This window comes from Lampetra planeri, chromosome 37 (assembly GCF_965212315.1).
Source record: "Lampetra planeri chromosome 37, kcLamPlan1.2.h2, whole genome shotgun sequence".
Taxonomy (NCBI): Eukaryota; Metazoa; Chordata; class Hyperoartia; order Petromyzontiformes; family Petromyzontidae; genus Lampetra; species Lampetra planeri.
In genome coordinates this window covers 9664206-9680100 of record NC_136143.1, presented here as the reverse complement: position 1 = coordinate 9680100, position 15895 = coordinate 9664206, and the positions used below count along the sequence as shown (strand labels likewise).

The 15895-nt window shown below is 45.7% G+C and overlaps 2 protein-coding genes across 2 annotated transcripts; both read right to left on the bottom strand.

The window, feature by feature from the left end:
- Window positions 1-647: 647 nt before the first annotated feature.
- Window positions 648-7259, bottom strand: HSCB (HscB mitochondrial iron-sulfur cluster cochaperone). Its single transcript, XM_078612056.1, has 6 exons — window positions 6502-7259; window positions 5303-5399; window positions 4977-5066; window positions 4092-4233; window positions 3430-3477; window positions 648-1531 (listed from the first exon to the last, which is right to left on the bottom strand). Exons 1-6 carry the CDS (start codon window positions 6837-6839, stop codon window positions 1437-1439), a joined length of 810 nt encoding a protein of 269 aa, XP_078468182.1. The 5' UTR covers window positions 6840-7259; the 3' UTR covers window positions 648-1436.
- A 1104-nt stretch (window positions 7260-8363) lies between these two features.
- Window positions 8364-15408, bottom strand: LOC144731058 (protein DGCR6-like). The gene is made up of 5 exons (XM_078612055.1): window positions 15268-15408; window positions 12903-13063; window positions 11719-11819; window positions 10945-11085; window positions 8364-9874 (listed from the first exon to the last, which is right to left on the bottom strand). Exons 1-5 carry the CDS (start codon window positions 15342-15344, stop codon window positions 9797-9799), a joined length of 558 nt encoding a protein of 185 aa, XP_078468181.1. The 5' UTR covers window positions 15345-15408; the 3' UTR covers window positions 8364-9796.
- Between the last annotated feature and the right edge of the window lie 487 nt (window positions 15409-15895).

Below are 15895 nucleotides of genomic sequence, written 5' to 3'. Positions count from 1 at the left end.
GTCGATTCCAAACACTTTGTACACTAAACACGGGAAATGGCTTTAAAAGTTGTATGATCTCCTGTAGACGCCACTGGCTCTTCACGTTCTGCAGATGTAGATGCCACCACCGCCATCTATTGCGCGGCGGTTGAACTTACGACTTTCGGTCCGAACAGGCAACTGGACATCCAGACCGGTTTGTTCGTATCTCTGAAAGTTATCAAGTCGAATGTTTGTTAGCAGAGGAGTCTCTGTAAATCGCAAGTATTTATACTGGAGGATTCCGATGAGCAATGAAGCTCTTGTTTTCCCACAGATGCCCAGGGAACATATAAGGCAGCCATAAATGATGAGGCGAGCTTGGGCAGGACGTGTTGCTTAGATATGATGGCCAGTGGTCAATACTTAACGTTTGATTGGCAATGAAAGGAGAGAAAGTGCCATAAAAAGTGTTCCCACTACAGAAATGTGCTTGGTGGGTCGCTATATTGGAGGATTGTGAGATGACAACAGGATTGGGGCGTGGTCCCAATGCAGGAGTGGAACGATCGTGGTTGATGATGAGGACGATGTTGGTTTTAAGTCCAGGCTGTTGGCAATTTGGATGACTCCAATCGCTTGCAGCCATTTGTCAAAAGAATATTATACATCGTACGGACGACAGATTTTTGCAATGTCTTTTATTAAAACCAAATAAAACTCTCATATCCTTACACTCACTTTCATAAATATCAACTTCAAACGTTAAAATTACTGGACGCATTCCGCAGGTCCTTTTGTGCGTGCATTAAGCTTAAGTGCTATGCCACAAATGCCAATTCTGGAATCTCAAACAGCAGTGTATGAAATGGACCAAAACAATACTGTTGCCACACGTTAGTTTAAATGCTCACCTCAACTTGGTCTTCATATCCCTGTGTGACGCAGATCTAAACGGTGTCCAACCACCTCTGTATGCAAGAGTGTTTTCTGCAGACGTTACAGACTAGTGCCTTGCACAGTTTGAGGTGCAGTGCTCGCTATCCGCAGCAAATGGGCAAGGTCACATCTGTCTATTGTTGTGCGAGACAGAAGCAAACAAGGTTGATCTGAAACGTGAATAAAACATTTTGATAAGAGCTTTAAAAATTTAACAATACTTACATGTGATAAGGGGGGGGGGGGGGGGGAACAGTGCCCCCCCGGTTAGTGCAGTGCGATAAACTCGGCAAACTTAGCTCCATTCCTGTCCACAGCTAAACATCAGTGGCAAGCGTGCATGGTGAAGTATGGTAAAACAATTCGCATGACCAAAACAGCATGAGAAACCTAGCACCAAGCAGTATTTACAATGGGTTGTAGATTATCTACGTTATCATCAAGTGCTTACCAACAAATACTATTCCCAATGAAATCAATTGTGCATCACGAGTTTCCCGCGAGTAGTTCGTGGAGCGAGCGGCGTGATCGTCCGCTCAAGAGTACTGCAGCCTCTTCTCCTTCACCTTCTCATCGATGTTGGTGAAGTAATTCATCTTGGTGAGGAGCAAACGCGCCAACGGGAAGTTGCCTGTGCCGAACACACGCAATGGAGGGGACGGATTTAGGATGGAACACACGCGTCAATTGTTCACCATCATCGTGGAATTTTTCATGACACGCTTTTCCACGTCATTACATCTCACCAGATCTATAAAACAACCAATCGTTTTATAAAGAAGCTTACTAAATGAAATGCAATGTATCAAAATGAGCGATTGGTGACCATCCGTTTCCTCGTATAAATGCACACGAGTCATTGTTCACAGCTAAATGGGAAGAAAAAATCTCAAGTCTGGAATGGAATTCATAGAAGCTTGACAATGCAGTACTACTGTGAGTCAGACCCTTCCATAACATCCACGCAATTATAGTACAAGGCACGCTCTGCAGTTATGTTGCGAGGTATCTTTAGAACGGTTGATAAATCTTCTTTTTGTCCTGTTTTTGGTGAAAATATGCCAGTGTCAACAACAACAGATAAAATGTCTATGATCATACATTTTGGCCATTTTATCAAGGTATTAATCTAGCCCACTGTCTCCATACTTAAGTGGGCATGTAATCGCTCGTTAAATTATAGTCTTACATTTACAAAAAATTGCATCAGACTCTGTAAGAATAATTTCAGATGTATTTAGAACTTTTATGCAACTATATTTTTATCACTATTCTACACGCACAAGGGTAAAATATCAATTTGTGAATCGACTCATGACCCCAAATCATGACAATAAAATCGTGCATGGGGCGATTCATTATTTATATAACCATGTTTCATCATGCTCATATCCATGAATAGCCATAGACATTCCATTTACTTAATGCGAAGGCAGTTTTTCCAAATATATCAAATTATATTTTCCACTTGGCTTTTCTCTGAAATGTTGAAAATGTCAATACAACAAAATATCAAGACAACAGGAGACATTTGTTGTGAATTGTTAGAATACCACTAGTCGCAGCTCTTTGCTGCCAGCTTCACCGTGAGCCACAATGTTACAGCGCCCTCCAGTGGCCAATCCCCTGCTCTGATCATAGGTTGGCAGAACAAAGTCATTTTAGTGGGAGGATGCGGCCCACCCGAGATGGCTAGGACAAGCGTGGAGATTGGCAAAATGAGTGGTGGGGGCAGGACAAGACGGTCACCAACAGCTGCAGTGAAAGAGTCAAAGAAAGAGACGCAAGACAGACAGAAAATACACAGGGAGACGGAGAGGCACAAAACACAAGAGGGATATAAGCCTTGCCCAAGATTAAGTATTGAGGAATAAAAATGGGGCACCCTATCCAATTTTCTCCATCTCCGCAACCTGGCACCTGAGCCCCAGTAATTGCACCGCTGGACACTGCCATGGGCCGAACTGGGTGTAATAGTAACTGTAACTGCTCCTGATACTCATGTTGTTAAGGAGTGACTCATGCAGCCAGCTATGGCTGCAAAGTTTGGTCGTACATGTTATGTATATCGTTTATTGTTAAATTTGAATCACAGTTCCTATAATCACTGTTACATTGTTTTTATAGCTTTATTTTGGTGATTTTTAAAACATTTTGGTTTAGCCATGTTTGTTTGTTGTAGTACAGAGTTAGCCTGATAACTTTAATCTACATTGCCTTATGGTTGTTATTGTTTGACTTGCATCCCACTGGGATTTTTGCACACAGCGTTGAAATACGGTGCTTTTTCTGGAAGACTTTGCTGTTTTTTCCAGGATGTTTCTGTTGCGTGTAGTCACTTTAAGATGTTTCTTGTTCATGTTTTTGTTTTGTTGCGGTTGCACCCGAGTCAAGAGCCGCATGGCTCACAGGGTTATACCTAATAAATGAAACCAAAAACTGAAACTGAACTAGGGTGCTGGAGTGGTGCGTGTGTGTGTGCGTGCGTGAGTCCGGTCAACAGTTCGAAAGATTGTGCACTTTGCTCACCTGCGTCGAATGCCTGCATGACCTCCTGCGTCAGCTCCTGCAGCTTCTCTGCAAAATAACGCAGATCCTGACTGTGACTTACATGGACGTGAATGCAAGGGCACTGCGGTGCCAAACACTGCTGCCATCAAAACAATAATGCAGCCAATCTGTTAGCACTAGCCAGGTCACGATTTACGGTGAAGGTGCGCTCATTAACGCACTTAGAACTATTCACCCCCGGGGCCCAAAATTAATGACGACCCAGGAATGGCCGTGAGCCCAACTCAACAGGGCATGATTTAAAATCGAATATGTTGGTTGGGTGGAGCAATTAAAATAAGGGAGCAAACATCTCTTTTCCACGGTGGTGTTGTAAAGCATAATTGTTATTTTTATGCTATAATAATTGTATCACCCACTTGGCTAAAATGTCATAGTGATTATCATTGTTATTTTATTAAATTTTTCCTGAAAATATTTCTGAAAAACTCATTCAACTTGAAAATAATTTGCACATTGTCATTAATTTAGTGGTTTCAAAATAGTTTTGCGGAGTAATTAACTGCATGCCGATTACATAACGTAATTTCCATAAAGGACATCGGGGCATCCCCCATGGCCAGTATCTACGCTGTCTCTGAAACGGAGTCACGTCGCTTCTTGGGGGCGAGCAGACTCACCCAGGTTGCTCCTGGAGATGTCTTCGATCTCCTGTAAGGAGTCGGCATCCTCAAGGTCCTCGTTGATCTCCATGATCTCCATCAGGAACTCGGGGTCCATGTCCTCCGTTGTGTCCTCCAACGATAGCCCATGCCGCTCCAGCTGAAACCCGTAAATACAAAAGGTCCCTCCCCATTCAGTTACGTGGAATTCAACAGCAGGTGATGTCAGTAGGCACCTATTTAAGTCAGCGCAGCACATAGGAGAGGGCGCAGTGGCATTAACCACGGCTACACGTGGTGCAGCGCCGATGTTGTCCCACATCACAACGAGTGCCCCAATGATTAGTGATGTTAGGCTGCGTCAATCAATGTAGAAGAAGCCCAGGCTGGTTTAATTACCACTCACCACGAGTTCAATGAAAAACAAATAAAAGCACTGTGTTGGCAAAGAAAATTACATTCGTTTCTCATTCAAAATACAGCGCAAGAGAAGCGTCGTTAGAAACCTAGCTTGGGTCACCAAGATAGCAGTCCAACAAGCTAACAAGCCTGCATTTGACACGGGGATAAAAAAAACGTAAACAGAGGAAACAACGGAGTAGGTTACCCCTGTTGGGCTGATGTTTTCTCCACACGGAGTGGGTAACATCGGACATCATGCAGAATATCACGTGGCACAACCCAACAATGCATTGGACAGCGAATAGAAAGTGATTGTTGTGAATTGCCAATAAGCCACAGATGCACGTGATAACTGGGCTATGCAAACATGCACTGCTGCAGTTCTTGCCGACAGCAAGCAGTGTGTGTGTGTGTCTGTGTCGAGGGGTCGAAGCACCCTCAAACGAGTGTCTGGTGCTATTTGTTTGTGTGTTGGGGGGTGAATTTAATCGGTTAACTTGCCAAGTAGACACCCCTGGGCAGCGGCTTCAGCAGCGTGTTGTAGGCCTTGTTCACAAGTGCAGACTGCTGCTGCGACAGGTCAAGCTCCCTCTGCACACACAAGAAACATGGGTGAAATGCCAATTACTTTAATGCAATGCAGATGAACAATTAACCATGCCCTGTATAATACGAATTGCCCATTACTTTAGGTGCGTAATTTAAACACCAATTATAAAATTTACATTTAAATTAATGTCATTCAGATACCGTCCATCTCCAGGTCCATGATTAGTAATAAGCGCAGTGCATTAACCACTGTGCCAGCACTCTTGGCAAAACATTACCTGGGACTTTTGGCTGAAGTTGTCTGGGTGCAACTGCCTCTGCAGGGCAAGGTAGGCCTGTTGTAGTTTCTGTAGGTTCACCGAAAAGGACTCGTTGCTGAAATGACAAAGGCCGCATGCCGAGTATTAAATAGCACAGAGGGCTTTATATTTAATCTCCGAGTGGCACTGGATAGGTTAACCCAGTTTTTAAGAGTGTTTTAACAAGTTTCACGCGTGGATTCAATGACAATATATTGAAGTTGTTTGTCATTCAATAAAGCGAGTGCATGTAGGCGTTACAAAAGTTATTTCATTTCAATTAACGTGTCGGTGTTTAATTAAACCCTTGCTGCACAATGACACTCGTTGATCCTGTGCGTCATATTTTGTTTAAATAATCTTTGTGTAGTGGTGTCAGCTTGCTAGAGATTTATATTTGTATGATGGGTTTGGGATTTTCTTCGTGCACGTTTCAGCTTCCATTGAATGTCCTTCATCGGTGTCCACGTTTCTGATCAATATGTAATAAATTGGTAATACGCACTCACTGGAAACCTTCCTCTGTAGGCACATTGGTAAAATGCTTTTCATGATCAAGTTCTGTTTTCCCAAAAGCACTCAAGACTTTTTCGCTTTTACAATTCCTCTTTCACAATTTGTATCCCGGGCTGCCTTCACAGTGTGTGCGATTTGTTTTCTATGTAACGTCGTCTTTTATACAAATTGCATCTAACAATAATTGCGGAACCGCTCACAAAGCACAACAGCTGATGCCAGCTATTTGTCAAAGCTCTTCAGTCCTATAGAGTATATATAACTGTTTTAATTCAATTAATGAGTGTTCACACACTCAATAACTGTCTGAGGTATACACACACCGACCGATTTCGCAAACGTGTTCACAACTTTTACTCATTTATCTCCACTCTACAGCCTTCTTTATCAAGTTATTATATATAATTTCCTCACTCCACTTATGATACACATTACTACATTCGTCATGTAACCCCAGCTGAGCCACTTCGTTCTCGTGACGGATATTAACTCCTGTAATTTCGAAACACTCCTGATGATTTTAGAGCCACGGTTTTGTGGGAGCTCGAACGAAGAATCAACAACGCTCCCCATATTCCAGTCAACATCCCCCCCCCGTCCCCACATGTCCGTGCGGTGATTTCTTTCTCCACCACCGCCTAGGCTCCCCACTCGTCCCTCACCAGCCCAGCAGCTGGAAGAGCGAGGCCCCGGGTCGAGGGGGTTGCACCGAATGGCAGCGGGAACAGAAGAAGACGGAGTCGGCACCGACATCGCTCCGGCAACCCCAGCACCGCGACGATGCCTCCACGCCGGGCTCCCCGACCTGGCTGGCGCCGCACAGGCGCCTCACGGGGCTCGGACACGGCCTCGGCCTCGCCGACGAAGAGACGGGGGAGGTGGTGATGGAGGAGGCGAAGACGACGGAGGAGGGAGGATGAGGAGGAGGACACGCCGCCGTCCTCGCGCGCAGTGTCCCTCTGGCCAACGCCGGCCACAGCCGCGCCACGCAGGGCAGCATTGTAAGTAAGGGGCAGCCGAGGGCTTGAGCAGGAGCCAGAGGAGAGAGACGAGATGGAGGGAGGTGTTATAAGCGGCGGTTCTCTTGGATCTGTGTCTTCTAAAGTGATGTCTCCGCCGACCCGGCCCACCCGTCTCTCCTCGTACGGTAGCGATCTCCTGCGTGCGGCCTAGTCTCTTACGCGGCAAGGGCGCGCCTTCCCCCGGCAGGAATCTAGACGAGGTCGGTGGTCGTCGAGAAGTCGCGCTGTCGACACTTTTGTTTCCAGTAAGTTGAATGTAAACGAGGCCGTTGTTGTTGTTTGTTGCTTGTGTCGTTGTTGCTTTCTCCTACGGGGAAGATGCGTGGATTCGACGGCGAGGCTAAGAACGATTGTGGTGATGTTGTTCTTAGCTCCGGCTTGTATCGATTCGTCAATTCAGTTGCGTTGGACCGAACCTCCCTCTTATAGCGCGTGAATCGAATCGGACGAGTGTGAGGGGCTTTGGCGATTACATACAGGCAGTCCCCGTGTTACGGAAGGGTTAGGGTCGTCGAGAACGATCCGTAACCCGAATTTTCCGTATGTCGGGCACTGAACAATTTCCCACCAAAATCAAAGATAAAATCCCATGGCGGGTAATAGTTGTGCCTCCCCTATCCGATTGCTGGGTTGGTTTTCTCTCAGTGCTGCATCGCACTGCCGTCCGTTTTCTATCGCTGCCCGTATCGTATCGCAGTACATATGCTCTGCACTTCCTACGATTCTTTCATTTAATCGAATATCTACCCTAACACTACACATAATTATACTAATGGAACATACACTGTACTGTATCCAATTTGTTTTTGAATACCACGAAGCAGAGAAAACAATTATTCTTTTTCACGCGATCATTGGATAACACGAAGGAGAGTGTGGTAACGTGTAGGCCTGCCAACGTTCTATTTGGCTCTCGTTACAGAGTGATTGAAGGAGATCGAGACAGGAAACACGAGGTTCACAGTGCAGACGAGACAAGACTGAAGACGAGCTGCAGGGTACACTCGAGAACAAGAGAAATACCGAGTACAAAAGAACCAGTACAAATGTAAATATACATGGGTCCGAGCAAATTTGAAAGCTCCGAGGCAGACAGAACAATGCAAATATGAGACGTAAAGACTTAAAAGTAGGATTCTGGACAGGTCATACCAGACATGACAAAACAGTACAAATAGTATGGGAGATTTGCGCTGTGCATGCCAAAACCCTCACTTCTGACCATGTGATCTAATATATAAAGGTGGTATGGTCCTCAACATGAGGTTGACTCTACATAGATAAGGCATGGTAATCATAGACGTGGTCATGCCCTCACAATTCTTAATAAGGCCTCATAATTCCAAGTGTTTTTTTCTTTTCTGGAAGTGCATGATCCTAGACACAGCCATGCCCTTGCATCTAAGAGGCGTGAAATAAATATATGTATTAAGTGTTGACACTTAAAAAAAACCATTATTACTAACTTGGTCACAATAAATCACAAAACCGGCAAACACACATTTGCTCTCCATAATTTATTCATCAGAATTTAGTAATCATCATACTAAAAACACATGCAGACATCTTTCACAAAAATCAGATTTTCACAGTAAATGGTCATTTCTGGCCAACTTAACATGACCATAATGCATGGTGAGGTCATACAAAAAGCTGTACTCTTAACAATGCAAAATAACGGATTTAATTATCCACGCAGGTATTACACCTGCCCGGGCAGTGAGCAAACCCTGCGGACACCGTACTTCACGCATCACAAACGGATTCCCGTAACCTTGACGTTAAATTAAGCGGGGGGCTGGGTGACCTCAATTGTTGCGAGAGATGTTACGTGAAGGTCACCTTGCAAAAGCAAGTTGGTGTTGTTGATGTTGTGTCAAGCACTGTCACGTTCCCACGAGCCACGGAACTTAGGGCTTGCCCTAAAGTCCGTGTGAGAATTTAGGACGAGCGCAGATACATCACCAAATACGGTTGGAAGTGGAAAAGTTTAATTTGCTAATAAACGTTTAGTTTTTGTCGAAAAGAATCTTGAACTTTTAACGGAAGTATTTCTGGGAAACACCTGCCCTACCCATGTGAAAACTCAAGTTATACTGGTAGGAACGAAGTGGACCAGACCACCAATAGATTATATCGTCCGTCCGTCCGTCCGTGTATCAACATCGCCCCCTACTGCAAACACTTGCCAGGACCCTACAAAAACCTTTTGACTCAGTGGGGCTTTCCTGGCTTAACAAGTGTAATAATACATTATGTTTATATTCTTTGGTTATTCGTTCCTACCAGCCCACCCCGCAGGGTCCTGTTTCTGAAAGTGGAAATTCCAAATTACCACGATGTCTCAGAATGATCACTGTTGACATTCCTCAAAGTGGTACTCACCTCATTCCTGCTACAGGGATGTTTATGAACAAATAACCCATAGTACACCCAATGTCTTAATAACAATTTCATTGTATATACCATCATTAATTGCTATATATGATCTCAGAAGCTAAGCAGGCTTGCACGTGATTATTGCTTGAATTGGCGAGCAGCATACCATGACGAGTGTTGGCAGTGCACAAAATCCAATGCTTCCATATCTTCACTGCCCGCCTTCAACAATCTGCATTTACCAGTGTGGTGAAGTATGGTCATATACCCCCATGGCTCGCATGGCATGGGGAAGCCCTCAACCAGCACTGGATTGACATAAGGCTGCACACATTCAGATTAGGATGATAGTTTGACACCCAGGTATGATTTGAACCCACAACCTTATGATCGTGAGTCAAGCACTCTATCACAGTGCCACGAAGATAACTGAACAGTCCACATGCTCATAGTCAGTGGCGTCCTCCACTTTGCCAAATTCAAACACAGAGGTGGGTGTGGTGCAGTTGTTGTTTGCCTCTTGACGGCATCGCGCCAAGATGGAGCGTCACGGCCATCACGTTCCTTCTTGCTCCGTGTGGCCCTCCTGCACTTTCATGATGAGGGACAGCAGCTGCAGCTGCAGCGTGATCTCCTGCCACAGGACGCACGTGGGGACAGCACGAGTAACGGCACGGGTGAGAGCAAGTACTTAACGAAAAACAATGTCCACATTTACAGCTGGAGCCAAAGTGATGTAAGAATTTACAAGTTGATTTGTTTTACCCGGTGACTACTGAAGAGGCCAGGATTGTCTCAGTTGCAAGAGGGACCTGGTCATTGGTGATGAAGCAGACCTTTATCCACCACGGCAGTGAATATGACATCGTATAAAAAGTGGTTTACCAAATATAATTAATTAGCATTTTGTCATAAAATGGATAACATAAGGACAAAAACAGCTATTATGTTGTCACCCCAGACAAAAACTGTAGCAGGCTACTAAAGGGTGACTAAACGTCTCTTTAAAATTTTGTTACATGACGAAGTTTAAAAGTCATGCCAGACAGCCTGGAATGCACGACCTTGGTAAATACAGCCGTTATTTTTCTTGCATTGCATCTTCCTTTAAGATAAAGCTGCAAGATGCGAACAGTTTAAATATACAAAACACGCAAATAATAAAAACGGGAAAATCTCACTGCCAAGCTAAGCCAAACATCCAATTAATGTATAGGCATCGCAGCATGAATGAGAAACCAGCATCATTTAATAATTTTCCCTTTTATATAAATTACTTTATTTAGTCGTTATACTTTTTCATTTTTGAAGGGCTTGTCTGGTACTCAATAGCTCCTATTAACTAACAATGTATAAGCTTATTTAAAAACTGGGCATCAGAAAATATGTTTAAAATATAATAATTATCAGGCCCCATGGTGTTAATTGCAGTCTTCAACCCTTTACTAATTTCAACTTTCTGGCCTCTCTATTTACGTGAGAAGGCCGTATCTTCAAACATAGCCAATGATACATTTTTTTTATTTTAATGTGTTGTTACTAATGAAAGTATTGAGTTGGTTTTGTTACTTGTGCTTGCGCACCCACTGCCAAAGCAGAAACACCAAACAATTTGTTTAAGTTTGTTCAGGTCAGTAACAAAGCACAAGCTCCGAATGCTGCCCTCATTATTGCGCGCGTCTGGAGCGAGTGTATTTCTGGTACTTGTGGATTCTGTGTGACGTAGAACCCAGGAACTCCGGACTTCTCGAGGGTACTCTGCTGATCCTCCACCTTTTGGTCCAGCTCCAACACAACATGCTCGTCCATGCTCTTCTGCTCTGCTTTTATCCTCTTCTCAAGAGCCTGACGTGCGCGCACACACACACACCGACACACACGTATACACAACATTGACGTCACCACAGCTCTTGTTCCAGGTTACGTGCACTTGGAGGCCACATGAAGTGTTGAAGACTTGCTGGCAGCAGGTCACGGGACAGAACCAGATTCTATGGTTTGACTGAGATGACAGGGAGGTGCACCAATTGTGCTCCCCACTGCGGCACCTATACACACATACTGATACATAAACATACATACTTTTGCACCTACACACAGACATACAAAATAAAGATCCCATAGAGCCTGTCATGGACTATTGCGGCAAGCTGTTAACGAGCACCTATCTAGGCTGATATGGCACACACGGGGGTCCTGGCCCGCACCACGCCCTACCACCTTTTTCTCCCCAGCACCCATGTCTACACACCATGCTAGGTATGATTCACTTAGACGTAGTAAACCCGAGTGAAAGTCCAGGACCGGTTTATACATTTGACACTAATACTCACCATAAATATATATATATACACACACACACACATACCAGTATGCACTCACAAAAACACACATCCATATACACATCATTTTGTAAATGACAGATTGATGTATATATGCAAGTGCATGATCCTAGACACACGAATACAGACGCATTACCTCCATCTCCCGCTGCTGGGCTGACTGCAGCAGAGCCGTGTTGTGAGGCTTGCAGCTCTGCAGCGCCTCATGCTGCCTCCGCAGCAGATCTTGCTTTAAGACTGCACACAGACATCACCGTACAGATTGATCGTGAAGGGAACTAAACCACAAAGCACACAACAACACTTTTATGTAAACATATTGGTAACTGAAAGGCATTATTGTCCCAAATACTAATTTTCCTTTCCACCCTTCACGGAACGCGCAAGTAGGAATAAGCGGTTGTGCGGCAGCCTCAGCGTAGCATCACATAAGGTGGGACGATGCTTATAGATGCGCTGTTTGCAGAGCCGTGCAATAATCAAACCGTGATAAGCTTGGCCTCGCGACATGTATGAAGCCGACTCGGAGCTAAGCTGGACCAGGGGTGCGGATAATGAAGCGTTCATGGCGTGTGACAGGCGTGCATTGGAAAAACAGCCTGGCGCTTTCTGAGCCGTGCCAAGTGCGACTCGGCACGGCCCCAGCGCGGCCCAGTTGTACAGTGGGAAACAGGTACAGTCTGTTCTCCTATAAAGCGTTTTTTCATGACGCGAATTGAATATAACGCGACGAATGTATCAGGGAACACATTTTTTATAACGCGGATGCGAACTGGATATAACGCGATTAAGTGAACGGCTGCATCACACAAAGCGGGATGCTGCTGGATGCTTCCCACACGCGCCTCAATCTTTGTTCAGCCTGCGTACGCATCTCACGTGTTATCGTGGACTGTGCTCTACCACGTATTATATATTATTTCTTATAACGCCATTTTCCATAACGCTGTGTTCTTTAGGAACGCAACTACCGCATTATAGGAAAACAGACTATAAATTTCGATTTAAAGCTTTCGTGACTGCAGGAATTCATCTTCTTGGTTCTTTCGGTAAAGTCACGTAGAAGACACTGTCTTTCCGACAGACCTGTTCTTCACCTGAGGACAGCTGCTTGCGTTGTGGCCGAAACGTGAGAATTGTATTTTACGATGTTTTATTTTTCTTATTTTATTATTTCCCTTCTACGTGACTTTACCGAAAGAACCAAGAAGAAAAAACAGACTATATTATGTAAACAAAAAAGTGAACTGAACACTCATCAACAGACACGAGGAAGCGCACACTCCCCCTTAACCCAGTACTGGCAGTGGCAGCAGCTACCCCGGTGCTGGTTGTGCAGCTTCAGGCGCTGGCTGTAGAGGTTCTTCTCCGTCAGCTGTTGGATGTCTTTGAGGCCCTGTACGATTTCGTAGACGGTACCGTCAATGAGCGCCAGCGCAAGGTCGCTCAGCATGTCGTAAGTCAGCCGCTGCTGGTAGACACTGCGAACGCAGGGACACGCCGGCAGGACTTTCACGAAGGATGCTGCAGCCGAGTTACATTTTGACTAAAAGTTACACAACTCAAGGCAACCCAGAAATAAAAACATTGAGATATAAATACTGGTGAATTATGATGCATTTATAAGATGCATTTTCATACCTGTCAACCCCTTATCAGTGCCTACCTTATTACAGACCAATTGAGACCGTATTGGTTACCCCGTGCCCTTATAAATCTCAACGTGTATCCTACAAAGCCTGTATTGAAACAGCTGTATGCCGTATGGACCTGAAAACTCACTTTCCCTGTACAAGAATACGGTTACACCGTATGAGTTGACAGGCGTACATTTTGTATATGTTTAGCCCTTTTGTAAATCCACTGATGGATGGTCAACACCGCACGCCATTCGCGACGAGGTTATGTGACCACCCTGCTGATCAGTGCGAGTTGGTGAAGGGGACGGCACAGACGCGGGATTGTATAGAGCCCAGAGCAAACCTGGATTTTGCTGTGGTGCCCTCTGCTACATTACTTAGAAAGAATTAGCCAAACACCCCCATTCAGATCTCTCCTGAAAACGTGTCTAGATTTTCGGGAGTAAATGCTTTTTAGAACAGACATTTGTTTTTGCAACTCTCGGGGGGGTCTCAATATTATTCCTTCTTGCGAGTGCGTTTGGCCAATTTGTTTTATTCCTCAAAGCAAAATTTGACAACACTCTAGAAATGGGGTGGCGCTCATCTCTCTTGGGAGACCTGAATCGGTGGTGGACATTCCACATTCCCTTGGCAGGGGTCAGTCGATCCATAGGATGACCACTCTTGACTAAACTTATTTTATTGTACTAGGCAAGGTCCACTAAGCTGTATAAGCTCTTTTAGAAGCGACCTGGTAACCTATGATAGCCCGACAAAGTGGCTTATCATGTGGAAATGTATAGCTGTCAAATACTCGAGGTGCATGTTTCTAAATGTTGAGAGGAAAACCCGGAGAACCCGGAGAAAAATCCACGCAACCACGGGGAGAGAGAGACACGCAAACTCCAAATAAACAGCAGCAGGCGTCAAGGTCAGGATCGAACCCACGACCTCCTGTAGACCAGGCGAGAAAGTTGACATCTCCTAGCTACCGTGATGATGATGAGAGAGAGACGCAAACTCCAAATATACAGCCGCAGGCGTCAGGGTCGGGATCCAACCCACGACCTCCTGTACACCAGGCGAGGTAGTTAACATCTCATCAGCAAGACTCCCCTTATTTTTAATTGGCCATGAAGGTGCCAACAACGCTTGCTTCTAGCTGGCGGTACACGGCACCAGCAATAACCCCGTGAGGGTGTCACACACACATCTTCACTGTTACTAGAGCCATCGTCGACATCCCCTCAACGCACTGCTGAGTGAGAAACCCATTAGACGCGAGCATTGAATCGAACTTTGTGGCAAATGTATAAGTTTTATGGCTTTTTTTTCTTCTCGTATTTCTGTTATTCGCGCCATTCTCGCATTGAAAAATGCTACGGGACATACGAAAACTATTGCAATTCACGCAAACCCTTCGTGTTTGCACCTATTGGATTGACATCGCAAAACAAGCGAGACACAAGACTACGCCACCAGGCCAAGCAAAACACAGAGATAACACTGGTCAACACACTTTTTCTGGCATAAGGTATTCCAACGGGTTTAAGGTAATTTTGGAGTGCCGATTCCAAATCTGGCATCAGTTTTTGTCTATCACATCAGGTTTTTGAGATATGAAATATTGCATTTTCAATAAAAACTGCAGAAGAAAAATATTAACTAAATGTGGATATCTACATAAAATGATATTATAAACACACTATCCTAAAAACACAGCACCATATTTTAACACTAAAGCAGTCACTGACTCGCAACAACTTGCAATCATAAGTGACAGAGTTAATTTCGGGTAAAATCAATGAAAATGGGGTATGCCGATAGCATAAAAATGAGATGTAATAGAGCAAATCTGAGATCAGATTTGGAATCAGCACCCTGAAATTAGTATAAAACAGCTGCAAAAGTCCAGGCCAGAAAAAAATGCTTTTTTTTTTGTTGACCAGTGTTATCGATTCCAGAGGCGATCAAACTATGACACAACTCGTGAAAATCGAATCGCCTTCCACGCCCGCCACTTGCCCCACAACGTCACCAACCCCGCCGGCTGCCCTGCTCACCTGGGCAGCTCTCTGAGGCGCAGCTGCAGCTGCCCCAGCAGCTGGTAGTGGCGCGCCTGCTGCTCCTCCGCCTCCATGCCCGACAACTTTCCCGCCTTCCACTGTCGCCACTGCCGCAGCCTCACCAAATTCCCTAACGCGCATAAGCGCCCTTGTCGCACGCCATTGGCCCGCGGAACGTCAGGGGGGCGGGGGAAGAGAGTGGTGGGGGGGCGGTACCTCGCACGCGATTGGCTTAATCTGCCCCCACCGACCAACCCGCCCGCCCCCCGAGCCTCTCGACCAATGGGAAATCGCGGTCCGGGCCCTGCGCCGCCGGTGCGCGGTGGGAATTCGAGTCGCTATGCGCGGGGTCTCCCCCCCCGGCCACCCCGGCCGCCCCCACCCCTCATCCCCCGACTCAGCGAGCGCGCGCCCGCCCAGAGCCGCCGTCACGTGATCCGGCGCGAGGCCGGCTCGGGCGCCATATTGCGTGAGGAAGTGGTGGTGGTGTGGGGCTCCCGTTTGATTTGCATTGCGAGAGCTGCTGCGGTGACGTCACCAGAAGGGGAGCGGTGGGACCGCCCCGCCCTCTTACCCCCACCCTCGCCCTGCCCATCCCTCCCCACCCCACTGCCCCTCCCCCTCG